This window comes from Neoarius graeffei, chromosome 6, assembly GCF_027579695.1.
Source record: "Neoarius graeffei isolate fNeoGra1 chromosome 6, fNeoGra1.pri, whole genome shotgun sequence".
Lineage (NCBI taxonomy): Eukaryota > Metazoa > Chordata > Actinopteri > Siluriformes > Ariidae > Neoarius > Neoarius graeffei.
In genome coordinates, this window is record NC_083574.1 from 24,073,145 (window position 1) to 24,100,155 (window position 27,011).

A 27,011-nucleotide genomic window follows, 5' to 3' on the forward strand; every position below is an offset into this window, starting at 1 on the left:
CACAGTAATTAAATGTAAAATAAAGGGAGGAGTACCTTGTGGACCTTGGAAATTAAGTGAAGTAGATAATTGAATTTAAGTAGTAAATGGGATATAGGACCTTTTTTTTTCAACAAAAGAAAGAAAATGAATAGGTCATATGAAATTACAGCATAGTTGACAAATACCTTGTCACATGGGGCACATTATACCACAAAGGATATCTTTATCCTCAGAGCTGCTATTATTACTATAGTTTAGGCTACTTCTAAATGCAATTTCTTCACCATTATAGACTCCAACACTGTAGGAGTCAGTTCTTTGCCGTCCACAAAAGCCTTTGGACCAGAGAAATAGGCTCGGTGTCCTGTGATGCGGGCTTTTTCAACGAGAGGCCACAGCTGTTGGCAAGATTCACGATCGGCAGGTGAAAGATCTTCAGCGAAGCGTAGATTGTTGTTGGCCAGGAAGCGACAGTTCTTTGCAGCTTTCCATACCGCATCACAAAAATGACGCATTGTGAATTGAAGTATGATCCCTCATGGCCTTGAAGTGATTGTTGTGTTATTTGCTGCGTTGTCCACCGGTCGTTGCGTTGTAGTTTTCTTCATTCTTTTTTGAAGCTGGTTCTTTGCTTGGCGTGTCTGGTAACGGGAATAGCACTGCAGAGTCCGGTTCTTCGGTGTCCACTGTAATAATGTACTTGCTCCAACTTCCATGGAAAGGTCCTTTGATTTGCACTTGTTCTACTTTGTTGGCATACTTTTATGCTAGTTCTCACAAAGACTAAGGGCCTCTGCATGCTCTTGCGACAAGGCTTTCGCAGATAGCTTTTCGCAGACAGTTGTAATTTATCGTTGAGTTTGGGAGGTGCGCGCAGAGCGTCTGCGAAGGTGGGGGGGCTACGCAGACGCCATCTGCGAGGACTGCGTTGTCAGCATAAATTGGCCTTAAGCGAGCATGTACAACGTGGTTGGCTATGCGTTAAAAAAAAAAGTCGGTGAAAGGTGTTTGAATTAAATGACAAAATAAAACTTTCTTATTGATTAATGATGGTTTTGTTTAGGACGAAATCGGTTCCATTGAGGATGCTAAATAAGATAGTAAATAATCTTCTTGTGAGGAACTCCTTACAAAGTATCACTCACACCGTCACCATTTTTTCCGCTTGTCACTGGGAAAGACACACAACACAAACACAGGTTAACTTACATCAGGTGCAGTGACTCCGCCCTCCATTCACTGACCGACGCTTGACCACGCCCCCGCTGCCACAATGGGTATTTATCTCCATCAGCAATTTCAGGAAATAGGTGAAATTGTTGATGAAAAAAAAAAATCAGTGCTAAAAGCAAAAAATAAAAAATAAAAAATTGAAAAACACCTTGAATATTGATTTTGAACATAAACTTTAAAAATTATACAAAGTTTACGTTATAATGTAGAATAATATCTTTACTGATTTAAGTTTCTACCAAAACTGTCTTGGATAAAAAATGAATTTACCTTGAAGCACCTACTGTTTAGAAAAGTCATAATGAATAATAAGAAAAAATATTTAAAATTGTATAGGCCTACTAATACAACAACAACAATAACAATCTACATTTAGGATGAATTTTAAAAGTTACTTCAGTGTAACCTGGCAACACCAGAAAAGTGGGTGGGGCTATCTTCAAACTGAAAGGCGTAACGGTAAAGTTACAGAACCGGTCTGAAAATGAAATGAGAGGGACAGCACTGATGTGACGGAAATGGCCGTTGTACTGGTGTCTCTGTGCATGCTAGTGGGGATAGTATTTATTTGCGAGATTGCGAGGAGAGTGACACCGAAACTGCTCTCCGGAAAGAGGACAGATTACGGAATCTACGTGGCGGAGATCATTTCTACAATTCAGCTATGCGCATGCGCTCATGAGTTAAAGTTGCTGTCGGAAGAGGCACCTGAAATCGCCCTGAGCTTCACCTATTTTATTACTGTGATGCACATGCGGACATTCCGCGTCGCTACGGGTAACCCCACTGCGACGCTCGAGCGCTACTGGTGCGACTCTCTGGGCGGCGCATGTGCATTGCGGAGGACCGCCTGTCAGTTTGCTGCGGCTGTGGCGGCGGGTTTGGTCATGCGCCGCGTGTGGGCTTTTGGATTCTCGGACCTGCACGTGCGCCATGAACGATCAGGCTTCGTGTGCACGAGTCCGATCGCGGACGTGCCTCTGCTGGAAGCCGTGGCCGTGGAGCTCGCGTGCGCCTTTGTTGTGCACGCAGCGGTGACGTGCACGAGCGGTGTGGAAGAACAGTACAGAGTGCACGCGGTAGCCGCGGTGATCACTACAGTGGTGTATGCAGGTGTGTCCTTCTCTAGTGCCCTGAGCTCAAAGTTCTCATTCGAGTAGACGTGGATCAAGTCTGAAAGCACAGTACAGAATACCAGCACATTAACGAAATCCCAAAATGCATTGCAGTATATACGGTACACTCTGTATGTCTGTGTCCAACTCACATGTTATGCACCATGTTATTAAGGTGGGTCAAAGCAAAACGTTTTAGTCACATTTTTTCTATGGACAGTAAGTTCTTGCTCAGTAAGCCTTCATGTGGTTAATATCAGTAGGGAACGTAAAAAGCTTTAGTGCTTGCTGATCACAAAACCAGAGAGGGGAAATAATCAATAAGCACTTACATATGGACTAGACTGTAGCCTAAATTTTAATAACGAGTGAGTACAATGTTTTGAATAAGTACAGAATAAAATCTGACAGGCTGTGCTGTTATAGGAAAATAATCACTGTGATCTATTATTTTCTTATAAAAGCATGTTCCAGAATTCCACTTAAACTACAGCAACTACAACCAATGACTGCAAGTATTATTCATTAAAGAACAACACGTCATGCTTATCTGGTTATTGTTACATTTAATATTGTGGAACATCCGCAAGAAGTTAATAAGACACAAAAAACAATCCACAAAGTGCTGATACCTGAAAATCCTTCCATAAATTATAAATAACCATGGTAAAAAGACATTTATGGAATTGCTATCAGAGCCATGCTGTTTCCGAAAATTAATTAACACCATCAGATTGGAGAATTCACCAGCACTGTGGTATAATATGGTAATGAAAACATACATATAGGATATTACATGGTTACATGAAGATATGAAGTTTATCTTCAAGTGGTGAATGTATATACCACTCAAAGATAAACTTCATATCTTTGGGCAACCGTGTAATGTTCTTTATATTATATGACTCTAACCTCACACTTCAATCTGTAACATTAATGTACTTTGTCTCTAAACTGCAATTTGGAACATTTCAAGGTCATGTTATCACAGGTCAAAGGTTCACATCTCCATTCTGTGAACCTTTGTTGCACATTCCAGCTCACACTGTACAGCTTGGTTATTGACTTAGCCTGTGACACACATTCTTTTCCTCTCATGCACTCTTATCATGTCTCTTCTCCATCTTCATCATGTGACCTATTTTTGCACATTCCGGACATACTGTACAGCTTGGACTTCAACAACTCATGTACATTCACCACTCCCTTAAATATGTCCACTTTTCAAATTTGTATATGTCAGATTCTTCTATTTCTTATGCTCTGTATATAGCTACTTTTTGCATACCTGTCAACTTTGAGGTTTGAAAAAAAGGGATATTTCCCAGATTTTAACTCAAAATAAGGGAAAATTTCGGAAAGTCGGTAATCAGACTGACTTTTCTTCACAAAATTAAATTCGTCCTGCCATTTGGGCAAGTAGCGGCAATACACCTTTTTTGGTTTTGCCTCGCTCCTTTCTTTATTCATGTCTCTAGTCTCACCGTCTACTGAAACTCGCTCCCTGAGGAAAGAATTACGACCATCTTTTAGTTTTGTGAGAAGTTCCGAGCAGTAACCTTGGTCAGACCATAGATTTACATAGAAGACTAGATGCCTCGTCCCCGTTGCCCGTCAACGAAGTCGAACGTCCGCACATGGCGGCCATCTTACCTCAGACAGCTGGCTTACCCATTACATTGTGTTGGTAGCGATATGTACTTTTCAGATGACCGTAACTTCCTCAAATTTCAATCGATATTCAAACAGTTTGGTTTGTTATATAAAACAAACAAATGGAAGTATGTATTTATGATATTAATGATGAATAATCATTTTATGTTTTAAAAAAATATGCATAGCTTGGCAAAAATATTTCAGTATACTACAGACTGTAAGACAGGATGCATGCTGAAATTCCTATGCTGTGAGAAACCTAACACTGCATACTTATGGATAACTGCGGCCTTAGGACAAATAATCATACAATTTATTTCCAATTTTTAGTGAAAATATTTTTACATGTGATAGGGCCGTAGGGGAAGCTAAAGTTAAATAAACAGCTTACTCACTTCTGAAACTTCAGAAATACTTCATCCACCTCAAAAACCTAATGCACTCACATCATAGCATAATAACAAATGTAAACTCACATCATAGCATAATAACAAATGTAAACTCACATCATAGCATAATAACAAATGCAAACTCACATCATAGCATAATAACAAATGTAAACTCACATCATCGCATAATAACAAATGTAAACTCACATCATAGCATAATAACAAATGTAAACTCACATCATAGCATAATAACAAATGTAAACTCACATCATAGCATAATAACAAATGCACTGCCCGAGTAAGTAATAGTATAAAACAGTGACAGCGACTCACGGTAGTTTGTGACAAAAAAAAAGCACTTAATTAATCACATGTGGTTATACTTTCAAGGATAAAAAGATATCTTTACATTTACAAAAAGAACATTCAAAGCTGATTATCATGTCAAAGTCAATATATGTTAGCACAGAAGACTGAAATTTCATTTGACTAGGCTCCAATGTGCAGTTAAAATAAAACTAAACATACTGATATAAACATCTACAATTAAAACAGACACACACATCAGCTTGTCATCAAAGTCAGTAGGCTACTTTGATTTCCTGTAAATCATAATGTGAGTGCTGGGCTGTGCTTGCGTAAGTCTTCATACCCATAGGATGTCTATGTTCATACCCCTTGTCTGTGGTAAGATGGCCGCCCTGTGCGGACGTTCTGGAATACGCGGTGAGGAATCTAGTCTTCTATGTAAATCTATGGGTCAGACTAGCGCTATGGTTCTGACAGTCTTCTTCACAGACATGCAATTAAAATCAATGTGTAATTACTAGACTGCCACCTGCTGTACTGGAGAGGGCGGGGACGTGAATTCATGGCCCGACTTCCTGCTGTAAACTCCTGTCAGCGGCGCGTCATGAATTCTGGACCTACCGACTTTTATATAATGTGAAAATACGGGATATTTTCGGGAAAATAAAAAAACGGGAAGACAGCGGGAAATAAGTCAAAATAAGGGATTTCCCGGGGAAAACGGGAGGGTTGACAGGTATGCTTTTTGTCTTTGCTAAATTCTTCTATTTTAACTGTTCAAGCACCAATCCACCAAAACAAATTCCTTGTATGTGAGAACGTACTTGGCAATAAACTTGATTCTGATATATTCCATTCAGCTGGCATGATATTGAACTTGTTCAACTTGTTCAATATCGTGCTAGCTGAATGAAATATATCTGATATACCACTCAATGCCAGCCAGTGTTACTTAAATATGTCACTCAGATCCGCAATGTATTTCGTATGAAAAATGCGAGTTTTTCAACATGAGAAGATAAACTTCATATTTTCAAGCCAATGTGTGATTTTCGTTTTATTATATAGACACATTCCCAAACAAAAAGTCCTAAAATTTATCAAAACAATTCATCGATATCCTCATGAGTGATATGTAGAGATTTATGTCACAGTTTTGGTTCTTCATGTCCTGCATGGAGCTTGTATGAAAAACACGAGTAGCGTATTTCCCAGTAAAACACTTGTGTCCATATAATATATACCTGTATGCATATGCTTTTTTGATTCAGTGTCTTGTTAAAACAAGAAGCTCTTTGTATTAGTACTGTACCTTGTTATAATCTCATCTCATTATCTCTAGCCGCTTTATCCTGTTCTACAGGGTCGCAGGCAAGCTGGAGCCTATCCATTGCTTTGCGACAATGTCTGCTTTGCGACAATGTTTATTGTTAAAAGCGCTATACAAATAAACTTGACTGTCCCAGCTGACTACGGGCGAAATGCGGGGGTACACCCTGGACAAGTCGCCAGGTCATCACAGGGCTGACACATAGACACAGACAACCATTCACACCTATGGTCAATTTAGAGTCACCAGTTAACCTAACCTGCATGTCTTTGGACTGTGGGGGAAACCGGAGCACCCGGAGAAAACCCATGCGGACACGGGGAGAGCATGCAAACTCCGCACAGAAAGGCCCTCACCGGCCACGGGGCTCAAACCCGGACCTTCTTGCTGCGAGGCGACAGCGCTAACCACTACACCACTGTGCTGCACACCTTGTTATAATGCTTTATTAAAATACCTTTTGATTTTATTATAGCACTTAGGTGGGGATCACACTGACCACCAAACTGTTGCAGATTTTCAGTTCAGGTCAGGGCTTTGGCTAGGCCTTTCCAAAATACTGACCTTTTTTGGTGAAGCCATTCCTTTGTTGATTTGCAAGTATGTTTTGGGTAATTGTTGTGCTGAAAGATGAAATTCCTTTTCATCTTCAGCTTTCTAGCAGGTGCCTGAAGGTTTAGCATCAGAATTGACTGGTATTTGGAGCTATTCATGATTCTCAGCCAGGTTCGGCTAAAGAAAAGCTGCCTGAAAGTGTGATGCTGCCACCACCATGCTTCACCATGGATATAGTGTTCATGGATATAGTGATGATTTCTTGTTTTTTTGTTTTTGTGCCAAACATACCTTTGAGAATTATGGCCAAAAAGATAAACTTCAAACATTCAGTTCAAAGTGAGAAAAAAACAAACATGATTGTCTTTTGTGAGCAGCAAGCTTGCCAGAAAACTGAGAAGAGCGATGGATATTTACCTTTTCAAAATAATCAAACTGTTTCGTCCAAGTTATACATTTAACAAGCTAGTATGTTCCTTAATAAAACAAATACTAGTACATACAGCATTTAATGGTAAGAATTGCTACTTTGTTTACTGCTGACGTGAGCAGCCATGTTGATTTTACATCACTTCCTGAGTTCAGGAGTAGGATTTCCAAGCTGGGTGTTTTACAATTTGGTTTTTCTTAGTCGGCGGTCAGCAACTGCAAGTTATGACCTTTAATCAAATACAGCATTCGCCTCAATCTTTAACTAGCTTGAGCTCTGTGTCCCTGTTACGGCTGCCACCGTGTGGACCTGGTGGAGCCTTTGTGTGCGTTTTTCTTGCTGTGCTCCTTCTCATAGGATGGAGGTGCTGGGCTCTGATTGGCCTCGAGTGTGGGAGGCGGGAGGAGTGACTGAACCGACACCAGGATGTGTATGACCGCGATTGGCTGACTGGCCCCGATGTACTGCCAACCAGACGACACGATTCTCAGCATCCCCGCTATTTAAACTGGGAGTGGCACAGTCTCCGGGCGGGTTTTTTTTTGTTGTATGAATTGTATTGATTGTAAGCTCGCATGGTTATTTCGAAAACTCGTACATGTTAACAGTGGTTAACTCGTTCAGGAGTGTGGAGGTTGGTATAATTGTTTTGGGACTGGGCAGGGACTAGTTTAGCTTTAGCACTGATTGCATTCACTTGAAACGATTTCTGTTAGTCACACTAGTTAGGGGTGCTGTTTTATGTGTTTTTTTTGTTATTGACTGCTGAATTAGATAGTGAGGTTTTTTGTTTCCCATTTTGTTTGATAAGACTAGTATAGGCTCCGTTTGGAGTTCCCTTTTTGTTATATTTATTTGTTCTTTTAAACAGCACTCGTTTGCCCTTTGTTCCCTGTTACCTCACCTCCTTTTGTTATAACAATTTGAATTTTCAATTAATAAAAATCCTTTGTTTATTACCATTCCCATCTGGTTTTATGTTACTTCTCAATACCCCTTTGAGGTGGGTCGTAACATAAATGGGGGCTCGTCCAGGATACCTTTAAAACCCGAGCAACAAAGGAGTTTATTATTTGAAACATCGAATTGTTTTGTGCTTGAAAAAAAATGGCGAGCTTTGATTTAGAAGCTTTTGTGACTAACCCAACGCTCTGTCAGATTGAGAATTGTAGAAAAAGTGATTTGGCGCAGATTGCGCTCCACTTCGGGTTCTCGTATTCGAGGCAGTTAGTAAAAAAGGAGCTTAAGGCTCTAGTAGTGGGTAAATTGGAGGAGATTGGTAGCCTGGGCCCGCCCATCCTAAGCGTGACGCAACACGAAGGCCTGTTCCGAGCTTAGTCTGGCCAGGCAGGCTATCTACAGCATTTCCAAGCTCCCGAAAAATCGGGAACCAATCAACTTTGAGCATCTCCAACGGCCCTGGGTAGAGGCGTGTTCAAGGCAGTGACGTAGTAGAACTGCGACCGGAAGCCATAGATTGTTTACAGAATCTATGCCGGAAGCGCTTCATTCACATCACGAACATGGAGCAGCGGCAAGCCTTTAACACAGCGGTAGATGCTGTATTGAAAGCATTCAACGGGATGTTCTCATTGAAAACGGAGCAAAGAGCAGCCCTGGAGGTATTTATTGAAAGGAAGGACGTTTTCGCCTTGCTCCCGACCGGCTTCGGTAAGAGTTTAATCTACCAGTTAGCCCCGTCGCATCGCATACGTCAGAGGAAAGAATGATGTGATTGGTTTAAGCTTCGTCACAGCCTTTTCTGGCTTCAACCAGTAGCAAACTGAGGCATTTCAGGGAGGCGGGTCAACCACGGGCTCTGGGAAACAGTTTGGCTTAATAGCTTGGCCAGACCAAATGCTCGGAGAGCTTTGAAGTCGCGTTAGCCAGGCTAGGAGATTGGAGTATTGGTGGCAACAGCGCCGGTCGGGAGTGCTTTGTCTGAGGATGGCACCCTTAGTGAAGGCGAGGGCAGCCTGAAAGCCGAGGCTGGTCCTCCGGGTGCTGTGGCTGCTGGAGGAGGGGAGACTGCGTCAGGTGGGCGGCTGAAGATGCCGTTCACCCTGCCCCGGTACGACACTCTTTCGTCGGGCAGCACTGGGTCCAGTAGACGAGGCAAGGGTGAGAGTGCGCATTGCTCATCTCCAGCTGGAGGCCCAGGAGAGGGAAAGAGGAAGGCAAGCACAGCTCCAATACCAGCTCGAAATAAAAAAGCTGGAAATTGAGGCTGACAAAACCGTACGGCTGCGTCAGCTGGAGCTCGAGGCTCACGTGCTGAGCGAACCTGCCAGCGCTACAGGTACGTCACCTCCCTCCATCCCTCCACCTGCCGCACAATTTGACATAAGCAAGCATATTGCTTTAGTGCTTACATTTCGAGAGACTGAAGTGGACACGTATTTTAGTGCATCGCCTCGGCTCTGCAGTGGCCATGTGATGTTTGGCCACTACTGCTGCAGTGTAAAATTCACGGCAAAGCCCAGGAGGTTGTATCAGCGCTCCCCGTAGAGGAGAGCCTAAAATACGATTCGGTCAAATCTGCAATCTTACGAGCGTATGAACTGGTCAAGGAAGCTTACAGACAAAAATTTAGAAACTATCAGAAAGCCGCAAATCAGATATTCGTAGAGTTTGCACGTGACAAAAGCACATTCTTTGATAAGTGGACCGCTACTTGCAAGGCTGGTGATTTTAATTCCTTGAGGGAGTTGATTCTGTTAGAGGAATTTAAGAATTGTCTACCTGGACGCATCGTAACATATTTAAATGAGCAAAAAGAATGAGAATCGTGACCTTGTCTTCGGCGTGAAATCGTGACCTTGTCTTCGTGGCCGTTTTAGCCGATGAGTACGTGTTAACGCACAAAACAGTTTATCCCTCAGAGCCTGTGAGTCTGTCTCGTTCTGCATTAACTCGGCCGACCAGGGGACCTAAGGTGATGGGTCCGAAAAAAGAAGACAGAGAGTGTTTTTACTGTCGTGAGCCGGGGCACGTTATTGCTAATTGTGTAGCACTAAAGAGAAAAGAACAACAGCAGGGTCCCCAGAGTGTGTCGCAACCGAAGGGTGTGAGGTTAATTAAATGAGAAGTGAGGGGGGATGACGTTGACAATGAGGTTTTTTTTTAAATATTTTTTTTGGGCTTTTTCCACCTTTATTGGATAGGACAGTGTAGAGACAGGAAATGAGCAGGAGAGAGACAGGGAGGGATCGGGACATGACCTTGGGTCGGAATCGAACCCAGGGCCCCGGATTTATGGTATGGCGCCTTATCCACCTGAGCCACGACACCCCGATGATGAGGTTGTTGATGGTTGTTTCAAGCCATTTATGTTCGAAGGCTCAGTATCACTAAGTGGGGAGCCGGCGGACCAGCGGCCGGTGCACATCCTGTGGGATACCGGTGGTTCCCAATCCGTTATTTTAGCCTCTGTTTTACCTTTCTCGAATGAATCGGCGTGTGGGTACGGAATTGTGCTGCATGGCATTGAGATGGGTTATGTGCCCAAACCGGTGCACATAAAATCTGAGTTAGTCACCGGGGTTTTTCCAGTGGCGGTATGTATTGAACTACAGATTAAAGGTGTAGAGTTTCTAATCGGTAATGACATAGCTGGTGGCAAGGTAACCCCTGCACTGGAAGTGCTGGATTCCCCTCTGGGTGCAGAAGATGGTAATGCACAATCTCAGACCAAGTTATTTCCCGTTTGTGCAGTCACACGTGCACAAGCGCTTAAAGATGTAGAAGTGGGTCTATCGGACACTGTTCTCATGTCGGCTCTTTCAGGGGTAAATGATGAAGAAAAAGAGACAGTCAACGACTCTGCCTACAGCTGGAGGTGGCTTGGAGCGAGTGTGCTCGGCCAGCCCGGTCAGGCCGGCGCTGGAGGGCTCACCGCTCCCTGTTATGCGTGAACGACTGTGCACTGCACAATGGGCCGATCTGACGCTAAAAGCGTGTTTCTCGAAGGTGATAAGTGCCTCCAAAGCAAGTGGTACAAATGTAGCTTATGTGTTAGATAACCAGCTGTTGATGCGTAAATGGTGTGCTTCCGCCGATGGTGATTCTGATTGGAACAATGTTTACCAGATTGTGGTACCTTCTGCATATCGTCCCCACGTTCTGTCTGTAGCTCATGAAAGCCAGTGGTCGGCGCATTTGGGCATAACCACAACGAACAATCTGATCTTAAAACACTTTTTCTGGCCAGGGCTGAAGACTGATGTGGTTAGATATTGCCGGAGTTGTCATGTCTGTCAAATTGCGGGTAAGCCAAATCAGGCTGTTCCCCCAGCTCCACTGCATCCCATCCCTGCTATGGGAGAGCCATTTGAGTGGATCATAATAGACTGTGTGGGACCTCTGCCACGAACAAAATCAGGAAATCAATATTTACTCACCCTTATGTGTGCTGCCACCTGTTATCCTGAAGTCATTCCATTGTGGAAAATAACGGCCAGCTCGGTTGTTAAGGCGCTAACAAAATTCTTTTCCACTTTTGGTCTCCCACTCGTAATTCAGTCCGATCAGGGGACTAATTTCCAGTCAAAGTTATTTCGGGAGGTGCTTAGAACATTACGGGTGAAGCATGCCGTCTCCAGCACTTACCATCTGGAGTCGCAGGGAGCACTGGAATGGTGGCACCAGACGCTTAAATCCATGCTCCAAAAGTACTGTATTGAGACTGACAAAAGCTGGGATGAGGGAGTCCCCTTTGTGCTATTTGCAGCTAGGGAGGCTGTCCAAGAATCCCTAGGATTTAGTCCAGCCGAGCTTGTTTTTGGCCACACACTCCGTAGTCCACTTAAGTCTTTGCATGAGCAGTTTACGGCTCCTGGGGATCCGCACAGAAAAAATATGTTAGATTATGTGAGTCAGTTTTGTGAGCGGTTACACCGGGCCAACTCCCTGGCGAAGGAGTCTCTCTCGCGCGCCCAAGCCGTGATGAAGCGGCAGTATGATCGCTCAGCCGTTTCCCGTCATTTTCAATTGGGTGATAAAGTTTTGGCATTGTTGCCTATACCCGGTTCCGCATTGACTGCCAAATTCTCTGGCCCCTATGAAGTGCTGGATCGCTTGAGTGACACAGATTATGTGATCGGTACCCCGGAGAGGCATCGTAAAAGGCGTGTGTGTCACATCAATATGCTAAAGCAGTACAACACCAGGGAGGAGTCAGAGGCACCAGTAAAGACCGTTTCTGGTGGTTCTGCTCTGATTGTGGCCGAGTTTCCAAACTCTCCTGAGGGCGATGACGGGTTAAAGGCGCGGCACCCTTCCTACCAGAGCACTCGGGGAGCCAAAGTCACAAGATGGCGGAAAAGATGGCGGATAGCAGGTCACGCCGCTTGGCAGGTGCTGCGGACTTGCTGCTGAAACCGCCGAAAATAACCACGACTAGACCTACTATATTACAAAGTTGGGTTTTTATCGTATTTTTACTTTTGCTATCTATAAGACACTGCTTTCGTGCCGATGGCTATAACCATGATGGCTATCGTTCAGTTTGGAATAGTCAACTGCTACTTTTTACAAAAGTTTTGGACAACGGGCAAGCCAAAACTCCCCCAACAAAGGAGAACAAGTTTGTACCAGCAAACTTATGTCGGGATCTTGTTCGAATGTCACTAATGCTATTGTTAGCTGGTGATATAGAGTTAAATCCCGGCCCTCAGCCCAAGTATGAAAACATCTTACAGCAAAATCAGCGTGATAACATCCTGCAGCTGATTCAGCAAGCTCAGACCCCAAGGCAAACAACAACAATCTGCCTCCCGTGTACCTTTAGTGGAGATGCGTCGAAGGTGTGCAGTGGATTAGCAATTCCAGGTGGGCTAGCAGCGGGGCCATCTCGCCTGGTGTTGGCCCAGTCTTTGGGGCCGCCAGCGATTATAGCTGCAGAAACCTCTCTGCCACCAGCGACTGCAGCGACTCGTCCAACGTGTGAGAGTGGGGATGCACTGGGGCTCCACGGCGGACCTGCGGTTTCGGGAGCGCAAGCAGCTTTGGCGGACCTTCGTTTTATCGACCTGACAACTACTATCCTGAATCGGCGAGCGCGGCTAGCTCCGCGTAATGATGTGGGTCAAGCTGGAGAGACTAGTCGGGAAGTGGCCTCGAGTGACTCACGAACCTCATCATACATCAACGTAACATCAGAGACATTATCACCTGGGACTGTTAATAAGTTGGGTGAGTTTTTGCCCTTGACTATCACAAACCGAAAACAAATTAATAAGGCCATTGGTAAACATCGCAAATATAAGTTCTTTCAAACTCTTAACCACGCCAGAGTTATGTGGGATCCAAAAGCTAAACCAAAGGGCTTGCTTGGCGGTCATCTGAATATTAGAAGTATTTTATCAAAGTGTGATCAAGTTCAACATCTACTTGTTGAGTCGAACTTAGACTTTTTATGTATATCTGAAACATGGCTTCATGCCAACTCTCCCATGGGTGGGTTATATGTACCAGGTTATAATATTTTTAGGAAAGATCGGTCTGAGGGTAGGGGAGGAGGGGTGATGTTCTATATCAAGGATCATTTAAAATGTGAACAGATTCACTGGTCATGTATAAATGATCTGGAATGTCTAGGTGTTAATATAACACTGTCCCCACAAATGTCCTTTATCCTAATTGGGATTTATAGACCTCCATCAGCCTCCAGTATTTTCTATGAGCAATTACAGGCTGTTCTTAAAGAATGTAATTTTAAGAAAGAGATTATTTTACTTGGAGACTTTAATGTAAATTGGAATGAAAAGAAAAATAGGAAACAACTTCAGTCACTAATAGAGAGTTTTGATCTCTCACAACTCATCAAGGACTCCACTAGAATAAGTAGCTCATCAAACACATGCATAGATTTGGTTTTTAGCAACAAGGGAGAAAGAATACAAAAAATATATAATATGGTCACAGGTCTATCTGATCATAATCTTATACTCTTCTCAAGAAAACTGTCTAAAAATAGGTTTACTAATGCCTGTAGAAAAAACACAGAACAGCTAAGGATACCGAAGGGTGAAATTAATAACCTGGAAAATGCCATTAATCAAATAAATTGGTCTGATCATCTTATTCATGAACATGTTGATGACAACTGTAACACATTCATGACTGTTGTTCAACAAACCATGAATGGTTTCATGAAAAAGATGAAACTGAGACCAAGAAAAAGTAATCATCTCCCATGGTTAAATAGCGAAATATGGTCTCTGATGAAACAGCGAGATCATGCACTTAAGATTGCTTTAAAGACAAAAATGATACATAATAGACAAATATTCACCTCTCTCAGAAACAAAGTTATTAAAGAAATTAGAAATGCAAAGGCAATTTTTTTCATAAATGCAATAAGTAATGCGAAAGGCAATGCAAAGGAGATTTGGATAAATATAAAGAAACTAACAGGACATAATGCTGCACATAAAGACATACGGGAGCTGCAGCTAAATGATAGCCTAGTTCAAGACTCACATGAGATTGCAACAGCTTTAAATACGTATTTCATTGATTCTGTAAAGAACTTGACTCAAATTCCATTATATAGCACAACCACATATGGTAGTAAATACTGCAACTGCAGTTTTTAATTTAAAGGAAGTGTCTCAAACAGAGGTTGACAGAATTATTTGTGGTTTCAAGAATTCCAGAGCCAAAGATGCATATCAAATGGACACAATGTTACTTAAAACTTTTAAAACACCGTTCATTGTACCAATTACTAGTATTATTAATCAATCAATAAATGAAGGTGTTTTTCCTACTCATTGGAAATCTGCAGTCATTACACCGATTTTCAAATCTGGAGACCCTGCAATAGTAAGTAACTATAGACCAATAAGTATTCTTCCAGTGGTCTCTAAAATAGCTGAAAAATTAGTGGCTGAACAGCTTATTAAAGTATTTAAACAATAGTCCATATAATTTAAATAAAATGCAATTTGGCTTTAGGAAAAATCACTCTACAGAGACGGCTATTTGCTATCTTCTGTAAAATATGAAATTAAAATTAGATACAGGGGGGGTCATAGGAGCTGTTTTTCTTGATTTGCGGAAGGCATTTGATACCGTAAATCATGACATTTTAATGACCAAGTTATCTCATTTTAATTTTTCTTTAAATTCAATGCAATGGATAAAGTCATACATCACACAGAGAAAACAGTGCGTTAAAGTACACAACACTACATCCACATTTCTAGAAAGTTCATTTGGTGTTCCTCAAGGTTCAGTTTTGGGACCATTGTTATTTAGTTTGTACATTAATGATCTTCCAAATAACTGTGCACCAAATGTTTTCTGTCAAATGTATGCAGATGATGTAATTGTGTATGTACATGCAAAAACAAAACATCAAGCGGCACAACATCTATCTGCTGCTATGTCTAATGTATCAAGCTGGTTGCAAAATTCTCATTTACAACTAAATGTTTCAAAGACTGTATGTATGTTTTTTTCAAATAGAGCAAGTGCTAATATAACTCCAGATGTATTTGTGCAGGGAACAAGACTTGTGGTTGTACAAGAATTTAAATATCTTGGAATCACAATAGATTCACAGTTGCATTTTAAACATCAGGTAAAAAGAATCATGAATAAATTAAAATTTAATCTTTCCAACTTCAGATTTATTAGAAATAATTTAACTGTTGATTCATCTAAATTATTCCTGAATGCAATGATATTGTCACATATTACATATTGTATAACAAGCTGGACAATGGCCTGTAAATCCACACTAAAGCCTATTGAGAGGGCATACAAGCAGTCTTTGAAAGTCTTGGATAAAAGGTCCAACACCTATCATCATTGTGCTATCCTGAGGAAATATGAACTTCTGAGTTGGGACAATATAATTAAATATTCAGACTGTATTCTAGTATATAAGGTTTTCAATGGTTTAGCTCCACCACCATTGAATAACTTTATAAAGAAGAATATAAATAGGACAACCAGAGCAGGGTCTAGAGGTGACTGTGTAGTCCCATTTAGAAAAAGTGCCTTTGGGCAGTCAGTATTTTCATACAGAGCATCTCATACATGGAACACCATACCAAATGAAATAAGACCCACCCACCCTTGCTTCTTTTTCTATACATTTAAAAAAATGGCTACTGGAGAACCAAATCTGCACTCATATCATAACCTAATGTAAGTGATTGTAGTAGAGTGTGTGATTGTGTTGAAGTGTATGTGTTCTTTATGTAGTGTATATGGTTGTTACAGTGTTTGGGGTTGTTGTTGGGCTGTACTTTGGGGATGTTGCTGGTATCAAACTATTTATACATAAATCTTATGAGTAAATACTTTAAGTAATGCACACAATATACATCCAAATACATGTTAATTAGTGCTTTAACATCTGTACATTTACTTTGGTGCAAGAAATAGGCCAAAGGCAAAGCATGTAACATCAGCTTGTTTTTGACATTGCATATTGCATTTTTAACATCTAAAGCATTTTTGCACTGAAGCATAGCACTTTAACATGCTTGGACTTTAGCATTTAAGTACTTTATGATTGTTTATATTCTGGATTTTTACCTGACCTTATTTATATGTTTGTGTATACTGTATTGACCTGTTGATCAAAAGTTGCACTCAAGCACTTTAATGCCTGGATACTATTATTATCATTATTTACCTTATTTTTATTATTATTATTATTTTTATTATTCCAAAGATCAACCTGCCACAGGGACTAAAGATGCAAATTAGCCGTTGGCTATAATCTTGCATATTTACATGTAAATGTTTTTATTAATATGCATTGTCCCTGTTAAAAGAATAATATAAAATAAAGAAAAAAGATAAAAAAAGAATTCAGAAATGCTGAAAACGTTGCCCGAGCACCTGACCTACCTGCCAGATGGTCAGCAACAGGATGTGGCTGAGCTAATTGGCCGTTTTCCCTGTCTCTTTAGCGATGTTCCCACACGAACCACAGTCCTTGAGCATGATATTGACGTTAAAGATGCCAAGCCAATATGGCAGCATTCTTACTGCATTAATCCGGTGAAGCATGAGTTGATGAGAAAAGAGACAGCGTACTTGGTACAAAACAGGTTAGCCGTACCCAGTTCAAGCCCCTGGAGTTCTCCCTGGCTCTTAGAAGCCAAGTCCGACAGGTCTCCACGTTTTATAACGGACTTTCACAAAGTGAACGCTGTCACAGTTCCAGATTCGTATCCTTTACCGCGGATGGAGGACTGCATTGATAACCTCGGCACCGCTAAGTTTGTGAGTAAGTTAGACTTGCTCAGGGGTTATTGGCAGGTGCCACTGACAGCTCGTGCATCTGAGATATCTGCCTTCGCAACGCCTGACCGTTTCCTACAGTATACGGTCATGGCATTCGGCATGTGCAATGCTCCTGCTACCTTCCAAAGGTTAGTTGACATTGTTCTGGCAGATGTGGACAGCTGCAACGCGTACCTAGACGACCTAATCATGTATTCGGTTACCTGGGAAGAGCACATGCGAACTCTAGAACAGGTGTTCACCCGACTGGCTGCAGCAAACCTGACTCTGAATCTGGCCAAATGTGAATTTGGGAAAGCCACGGTCACATACCTGGGGCGGGAGGTAGGCCAGGGTCAGGTGAGGCCCAAGGTTGCAGTGATAATGGAGTGTCCGGTTCCTTCCACTCGTAGAGCCCTTCGTAGATTTCTGGGCATGGCAGGGTACTACAGGAGTTTCTGCCGGAACTTCTCGACCATCGTCCACCCTTTGACCAGTCTGACCAGTCCGAAAGTGGAGTTTGTGTGGACTCCGGAGTGCCAGTACGTTTTTGAGTGTGTGAAATCTCTCTTGAGCCATGCTCCGGTGCTGGCTGCTCCTGATTTCTCGCGACCGTTTAAACTAGAGGTGGATGCTAGTGGGGTGGGTGCTGGCGCGGGCCTGCTGCAAGCAGACACAGATGGGGTCGATCATCCATTATGTTACTTCTCTCAGAAGTTTTTGAAGCACCAGCTGGCATATTCCACCATTGAAAAAGAAACCCTTGCTTTGTTGATGGCTTTACAACATTTTGAGGTTTATGTCGGCTCCAGTCCCTTGCCTGTGTTGGTCTTCATGGACCACAATCCCCTTGTATTCTTGGCCCGTATGTACAGCCAGAATCATTGGTTGATGCGGTGGGCCCTCATTATGCAGGAATACCAAATAGAAATTCAGCATACGTGGCTGGACAACGTATTGGCAGACGCGTTGTCGAGGGCGTAAAAAAAAAAGGGAAATTGTTGGTCAAAACCCCTTCAGCTTTTGACTTAAGGGGAGGGGTGTTACGGCTGCCACCGTGTGGACCTGGTGGAGACTTTGTGTGCGTTTTTCTTGCTGTGCTCCTTCTCATAGGATGGAGGTGCTGGGCTCTGATTGGCCTCGAGTGTGGGAGGCGGGAGGAGTGACTGAACAGGCACCAGGATGTGTATGACCGCGATTGGCTGACCGGCCCCGACGTACCGCCAACCAGACGACACGATTCTCAGCATCCCCGCTATTTAAACTGGGAGTGGCACAGTCTCCGGGCGGTTTTTTTTTGTTGTTGTATGAATTGTATTGATTGTAAGCTCGAATGGTTATTTCGAAAACTCGTACATGTTTACAGTAGTTAACTCGTTCAGGAGTGTGGAGGTCGGTATAATTGTTTTGGGACTGGGCAGGGACTAGTTTAGCTTTAGCACTGATTGCATTCACTTGAGACGATTTCTGTTAGTCACACTAGTTAGGGGTGCTGTTTTATGTGGTTTTTTTGTTATTGACTAGATAGTGAGTTTTTTTGTTTCCCATTTTGTTTGATAAGACTAGTATAGGCTCCGTTTGGAGTTCCCTTTTTGTTATATTTATTTGTTCTTTTAAACAGCACTTGTTTGCCCTTTGTTCCCTTTTACCTCACCTCCTTTTGTTATAACAATTTGAATTTTCAATTAATAAAAATCCTTTGTTTATTACCATTCCCATCTGGTTTTATGTTACTTCTCAATACCCCTTTGAGCTGGGTCGTAACAGTCCATATTTCCCATTTTAACCACTCGAATGGTGAGCAACTTGTATGTTCGTCAGCGTATGTCATGTCTTACAATTTTTTTTATTTTGAGCACATCAGAGCTCTGTGATGCTCTTGACAGAGGAATGTAAGACCGTGCTGAGAGCAAAACTGTGAGCAGTAGGGGTGAAGGTCTGTTTTGGCAACAATGGAGTAGAGGGAACATGCGCAGTCCTCACTGCAGCCTCCTGTTCCTCATTATTTCAGTCTGACCTGTGTTTCTCTCCAGGTGGCAGTACAACAGGAGCTGTGTTTAACCCTGCACTGGCTTTCTCAGCACAGTTCACCTGCAAAGGCAGTACATTTGTCAAGAACAGCCTCGTCTACTGGCTGGGACCAGTTTTAGGTGAGACATGTTCCTGCATAGATTCATTATATACATTATCTTTGTTGTTAATTCTCAAAAATAGCTTATTGTAAATTTTAATTCACTTGCAAAGGGATAATTAATGTGGACTTGTATGCAGTCAAATATCAACAGTTATTGAAACGTCGACATGCTGCTGAAATATTGGCTGTGTTTCAGTACTGTTTTGACACATAACCTTTAAGCTTTGGTGTGCAAAAAAAAGTCAACTACTCCATCTGTGCAAGACAACTGATGTAACTTTGTTACTACTATTCTGATAACTAGTTCACAAATCAGCTGATTTTGCACACTGTTCCCACACCAAAACGTATAGTTTTCCTATAAGAGAACATCCTGGATTGTTAATTCCTCTTATATCACAGCAATTTGTCGATAATTCATAATAAATAAAAAAATCATCATTATCCATTTACATTTTCATTTAATGTTGCTAAATGTCCCCAATACAAATTAGTTCCAGTTATAATTACGTGATAGCAGCTATAGTTATAATTAATAATACAAAAAATGCAGCTTCAACTCAACTCAAACTTTATCTGTAAAGCACTTTAAAAACAACCGAAGCTGACCAAAGTGCTGCACAGACTGGTAGAACAATAATGAACCTAAAATAAAGTAAAAATAAGATAGACGTAAGGTAAAAGTAATAAAATACTGAACTTAAAAAGACCATAAAATACATACATAAAACAAAGTGTAGTGCAGTAAAATACAAATATGAAATAAATATACAAATAAAATACAAAAAGTGCCAGCTCAATTAAAAGCCATAGAGAAGCGATGTGTTTTTAAAGAGGATTTAAAAACCTCTATGGAGTCAGCCAATCTGAAGTGCCATGGCAAACTGTTCCAAAGCCTAGGAGCAGCCACCCCAAAGGCTCTTTGGTCTTTAGCCGAGATTTGGGTACAGTCAGTAGCAGCTGATTTGCTGATCTTAATGTTCTTCCAGGGGCATGAATGTGTAGCAGCTTGGTCAGGTACTGGGGGGCCAGCCAATTAAGAGCTTTAAAAACAAACAGTGAAATCTTAAAATCAATCCTAAATGGTTTGTCATGCTAGAGAGAAGTAGACAGCCCTCAAGTTACATCTTTATCTCTGACTGGTACAAAACACTGACTGTTGTTTCCTTTCAAAAATGCTCAAAAATTTTTTTATATTGACTCTTCTCATGGGAAATGGATTTTAAAAACATGTTTTTAAAATCCATTCAAAATGTCTGCTTGCTATTTAAGTCAGTGTAAGCCATTACTATAAAAATTAATTGAATTAAAATGAGCATATTAATCAATTAATTGAATAAACTGATTTGCTGACACTACTGTCAGAGCTGTTGGTATAGGAAATTAATTATACCTACTGATTATTCAGTATCGAGCATGGTATTTTAATCACCGAGGATTTAGCAGTAAAGAATTGCTTTCTGGTTGTTTATTATTCACGTGAAGTTTTTAAGAACAACACATCACGTACTATATGTACAGTATATCCTCAACTCTGGTACCCACTTAGCCCTAAAATCCTAGAAGCAACCCTGCTAATTTTTTCTACTCATACATTTAACAGTTATTCCATGAAATCAGGTCATACATGAGCTGATAGCCGACGAGGCACGTAGCGCTGAGTTGGCTATAAGCCATGTACAGCGAGATTGAGTGGAATAACTGTTTTATTATATCCACATTCACTGGATTTTGAGAAACAGAGCATTTTTATTTTTATTCTTTACAAATTTGATAAATAAAAACTTTATACAAAACATCCAACAAAATCATTTCCACTTAGAACATAAATAAACCGGTGAAATGACAGTAGCAATTTGTGAAAAATGCTAAATTATCAGCACAGGTAGGTCTACCTGCTGGGCATTTCTGTTTGAAGCACCTCTGATGGTGCCGTTGGGCCAGCTGCAGGGTCATCAGCCAGGAGCCACCCTTCCCTGATGTTTCGTTCCTTTAATCCCGGAACATCTCAGGGTGGTGGAGCAGCAGTGGGGACGTCTCCCTGCCACCCCCTTCAGCTGGCCCTAGGATCCCTGTTTACCCCACACTTTATCCTTTCTGCCGAGCCACAGCCAGTAACTTCCTCTTTTCGCCTCTTCTGCCAGATCTTTGAGTGCCTTCTTCTGCTTGGAGCCTGTGATACCAAGCGCCTTCAGGAGCCGCTGGGTGGATACCCCAGTGTAGCCTCTGCAACCAATTTCAACTGGGTAGATGAGAGCCCTCCACCCAGCTTGTGAGCACACAGCTGCCAGCTCTGTGTACCTCTCCTTTTTCCTCTCAAAGGCAGCCTCTATCCCCTCCTCCCATGGGACAGACAGTTCGACCATGATGACTGTTTTGGTTGGAATAGACCAGAAGACGATATCAGGCCATAAGGAGGTTGTGGTGATCTTGATGGGGAACTTCAACTGGCAGTTGAGGTCAGTTGCCATGCTCCACTCACCTCCAGGTGACGGGAGAGACCACTCCTTTGGGTTGCTGCTCTGCCCTCTCCTCCCTTGCGTGACAAACTGGATCCGTCGCTGTGATGTTTTTGGGCTGGCCTTATTTACCTCCAGTCTGTGTGTTTCCAGGGTTTCTGCAAGCTTGCACAGAACTAGATCATGACGCCATCTGTACTGAACCTGTATTAGTGTTGTCTTGCACCCAGAAAGGATGTGCTGCAGGCTTGGGTTCTGGGAGGAGCATAGGTGGCAGTTCTCCTCTGATCCATACCACAGATGTAAGTTCTGGGGACTTGGAAGGGTGTCATATGTGGTCCTGATGAGGAAGCTAAGCCTTGCTTGGGGCATCCTCCACATGATGTTCCTGTTAACAGTGGCCTCCCAGGTGGTCCATCTACCTTGTTGGTATTGATTCACAGCTCTGATCTTGTAGCACTCCTCCATTTTCAGCACTTCGGAGATCACAAGGTCTCTCCTTTCTGTTGCCTTGGACCATATTTTGGATGTGGCTTTCCATCCAAGGCCTGTCCTTCCTGACTGTGGTAACCCAACAATCTCTTGGAGTTTTAACCGGCTGATAGCCTGGTCCACTGTCTGCATTGCAATCCACTTACGCCCTGTATGGACCTGGACTCTGGTATTTCACACAAGCAGGTCAGGCAAGTCTCTTAGTTCGAACACAGGCCTCACCTTCTCCTGCTTATAGCCCTGAATACTGGATTTCAGTGGAAGTTGCAGGATGTTTCTCCCAAACAGTGCCACATTGGAGAGACCATGAGGAAGGCCAAGGCATTTCCGAATAAAGCTATTTGCCTTCCTGTCCATTTTCACGGCTGTTGTCAAAGTGATATCACACAGTTTCAGGGGCCACATCAGACGCTGATACAGGGTAAACTGATAACACCAGACCTTGAATTTCCCTGGAAGGCAGCTTTGGTCAATCTTGGCCAGACCATCTATAAGCTGGGATGTTACTGAGGCAGCCATATGATGGTCAGACAGGTCAGCCGTGTAGAGCGTTCCAAGGCTTTGGACAGGTTGATGCACCAGAAGTGGAATTTTCTCACCATCAACTGAGAAGCACATGTTATAATTCCTGACTCCCTTCCAGATAGACTTGGCTGGCTTTATTCTCATCCTGGTCCATGCAAGCAGCTCCTCAAACCTCTTTAGGAGTCTGACAGTGCGTGCAGTTGTCTGGAGGAGGGTGGTGACATCATCCATGTAGCTTTTTATAGCTGGGGGTCTATGATCTAATTGAGACCTGACTCCTCGAACCATCTGTCTGCCAATTAGGATGATCTCAAAAATGCTGCTGTAAATAAGATGGGAGAGATAGAACAACCCATTGCTATTCCCTTCTCCAGCCAGTGCCAACTAGTTGAAATTGACTTGGATGTGTAGCAGATGTGAACCTCTCCACTAAGGTCTGGATGCATGGTGGAACATGGAAGAAGTTGAGCGCAAAGGTGACCAGCTGGTGAGGAACAGAGCCATAGGCATTTGCGAGGTCCAGCCAAACTACGTGGAGATCTGATCTGTTTCTCTTGGCTGTCTGGATTTGGCTATAATAATAATTCTTGAAAAATAAAAAAGATACATTTTTCCGTATTTTGTTGCTTTTTTGTATTTTTTGGGGCTTTGTTTTCGAGTAGAGTTTTTATTTCATCCTTGGTTGGTTCAGCAACATGCTCCGCCATTTTGTTTTTCTCTACTCTGTCAGTAATGGCACTGAAAACATGAGTTGGGAGCAGCCTCCAAACATGGCTGCTCTAGACCACAATCCCCAGTTGAATAGAGTCACAGCACCCTCTATCACCTGACTTATAATTACATCACCTGTCTCCCATTCATCAGTAATCACCTCGCCTATATATACTCAGCTCTCACAGACTGCCAGTGTGAAGTATCGTTTAGTGTTCCATGCCTAACTTTACTGAGCCGTTTTACTTCTGCCTGATTTTCTGTTTGACCAGTGTTTATGTTTAGTCTTGACTTCGTCTTACCGTTTTCCCTATGTTGCTCTATTTGCCGTTCGACTGACCTTCGCCCATCCCTGACTACGATTCCTGCTCTTCGTTTTGGCTCAGACTGCAGTTTGCAACGCCCCCATACTCCCCTGCACTTGCATCCATAAGCGCCTGCATTCTGACAGGGATGGACGAAGGTCAGTTGAACGGCAAACAGAGCAATGTAGGGAAAACGGTAAGATGAAGTCGAGACTAAACGTAAACACTGGTCAAACACAGGAAATCAGGCAGAAGTCAAATGACTTGGTAAAGTTAGGCACAGAACACTAAACGATACTTCGGACTGGCAGTCTGTGAGAGCTGAGTGTATATATAGGCAAGAAATACTGATGAAATACTGATGAATGGGAGACAGGTGATGTAATTATAAGTCAGGTGATAGAGGGCGCTGTGACTTTTGGGGATTGTAGTCCGGAGCGGCCATGTTTGGAGGCTGCTCCGAAGTCATGTTTTCAGTGCCGTTACTGACATACAGTATATGAGCTGATAGCCTAGTAGTAGAGTAGCCAATCAGAGTGTGCGATTGCTCATATCCAATGAATGTGGATTGAATAATTTGTAAATATATTCTACTAGATTAAAAAAAATATGGAGCTGTAGGAAGGAGTAATATTCAGAGGAAAAAGTTGTAAATATATGACATTAATCTCGGAAATTCTGAGTTTTTTCTCAGAACATTATCCCCCTCTCCCAGCGCTGTCATTTTTAGGTACTACTTTTCCGAGTTTTTTTCTCATAAATTTACGTCTATAATCCCAGAGAATTTTATTTATTTATTGCAAATTCATGACTTTATAATCTCAGAGAATATCCATGTTTTTCTTGTAAATTTGAGTTTAATTTGAGAAATTGAGGGGTTTTTTTTAAATATTGCCCCCCTCCCCAGCTCTGTAATTTTTTTTTACCTACACGCTGTCGTAATTTTCATACCTAATAATGCAAGTAAATGAGCAAACTACCGTAACTGCTGGAGGAGCACACCAAACTAACAAACATCCATATTTCAATTGAGCTAATGTAAAATTGGCAACAGCAACATGTATACTGCTTTGCTGTCCAAGTCACAACACCTTCTAGAGAGCAAAATAGTGTATCTTATGGGCTACATTGCATGAAAGCAGAAGTCTGGTTTTTTTTTTAATTTTTTTTCCCTTTTCTTGTGTGTGTGTGTGTGTGTGTGTAGGCCTGGCATGCTCTCGCCTGGTGTTTCGTAAAGTCATTCTGGCTTTTACTACAAAGAGCACAACTCACAAGGACAAGATCCTCCATGCTGTCAAGAAGAAGAAGAAAAACTGAACAAAACTGTGAATTATGTTCCTTGGGTCATGAGAAAGCTTTAAATCCTGGTTAATATTTTAAAATATTCATTTTTAGGACTATAGCACAGAAAGGTGGTTGAAATCGATTGTTCATGTTGTGTGTGTGTGTGTGTGTGTGTGTGTGTGTGTGTGTGCGCGTGTGCGTTTTTTTTTTTTAAATCCATGTAGTCGCTGCTATTTAAGAATCTAGACAATACAGAAAAAACAATTGGAAATTATTAGCATAAACAACACTCAACAGGTCAAAGAGACCAGACTTTGCATGACTTCAGTGTGAGTTATCATAACTTCAGTTTACATCATAGGTGGAAATATGGGTGTGATGTTACCAGAAATAGTTACATCATGAACATTTCTAAGATCTGTACCAATCCAGATGGAGTCCTAAAAGCATTTCTGACATCAGAGAAAAGAATGTTATTTCTGCATTGTTTTAATAAACTACTGAAGGCTCTATTTAAATAATATTCGAATAATTTCACAGCTGCATTTTTATAAACTGCTGAACGTCATCCTCTTTGATAGCAATGAAGTATTAATTGTGCAAGTTAGCTACATACTGTGAAATATCACAAAACATGCAAATGGAGTGATTTTTTTTTCACACCAATCCAGTGTTGACATGATTTCAAGTATGTCATTAAAAATTGTGTCTCTGTAATGCAATGCAATATTCCTGAAAGCAGAAGTATGTAATGGTTACGCTTAAGATTTAAAATCTTAAATCTAATTTGGACAGTGTTTCAACTAAGACAATAATTGCATCTTTAGATTCAGAGCTATTGTAGCTAACAAGTCATTATTCCACAGAATTGTTCCTTAAGTAGTCCTGCTATTAATTATAGTGGTGCTTGAAAGTTTGTGAACCCTTTAGAATTTCCTATATTTCTGCATAAATATGACCTAAAACATCATCAGATTTTCACACAAGTCCTAAAAGTAGATAAAGAGAACCCAGTTAAGCAAATGAGACAAAAATATTATACTTAGTCATTTATTTATTGAGGAAAATGATCCAATATTACATATCTGTGAGTGGCAAAAGTAAGTGAACCTTTGCTTTCAGTATCTGGTGTGACCCCCTTGTGCAGCAATAACTGCAACTAAACGTTTGCGGTAACTGTTGATCAGTCCTGCACACCGGCTTGGAGGAATTTTAGCCCATTCCTCCATGCAGAATAGCTTCAACTCTGGGATGTTGGTGGGTTTCCTCACATGAACTGCTCGCTTCAGGTCCTTCCACAACATTTCCATTGGATTAAGGTCAGGACTTTGACTTGGCCATTCCAAAACATTAACTTTATTCTTCTTTAACCATTCTTTGGTAGAACGACTTGTGTGCTTAGGGTCGTTGTCTTGCTGCATGACCCACCTTCTCTTGAGATTCAGTTCATGGACAGATGTCCTGACATTTTCCTTTAGAATTCGCTGGTATAATTCAGAATTCATTGTTCCATCAATGATGGCAAGCCGTCCTGGCCCAGATGCAGCAAAACAGGCCCAAACCATGATACTACCACCACCATGTTTCACAGATGGGATAAGGTTCTTATGCTGGAATGCAGTGTTTTCCTTTCTCTAAACATAATGCTTCTCATTTAAACCAAAAAGTTCTATTTTGGTCTCATCCGTCCACAAAACATTTTTCCAATAGCCGTCTGGCTTGTCCACGTGATCTTTAGCAAACTGCAGACGAGCAGCAATGTTCTTTTTGGAGAGCAGTGGCTTTCTCCTTGCAACCCTGCCATGCACACCATTGTTGTTCAGTGTTCTCCTGATGGTGGACTCATGAACATTA

At 41.8% G+C, this 27,011-nt stretch overlaps 1 protein-coding gene across 3 annotated transcripts; it reads left to right on the forward strand.

The window, feature by feature from the left end:
• The first annotated feature begins 1,694 nt into the window (after positions 1-1,694).
• On the forward strand, positions 1,695-25,798 carry aqp11 (aquaporin 11). 3 transcript variants are annotated; one of them, XM_060923468.1, is made up of 3 exons: positions 1,695-2,328; positions 19,281-19,397; positions 25,078-25,798. In XM_060923468.1, exons 1-3 carry the CDS (start codon positions 1,734-1,736, stop codon positions 25,188-25,190), a joined length of 825 nt encoding a protein of 274 aa, XP_060779451.1. In that variant the 5' UTR covers positions 1,695-1,733; the 3' UTR covers positions 25,191-25,798. The 3 variants fall into 3 exon arrangements, 2 of the variants coding, with proteins under 2 accessions (XP_060779451.1, XP_060779450.1); XM_060923467.1 differs by lacking the exon at positions 1,695-2,328 and adding an exon at positions 5,792-13,191; XR_009654874.1 differs by lacking the exons at positions 1,695-2,328; positions 25,078-25,798 and adding an exon at positions 5,792-13,191 and having other exon boundaries at positions 19,281-19,366.
• The last annotated feature ends 1,213 nt before the right edge of the window (positions 25,799-27,011 follow it).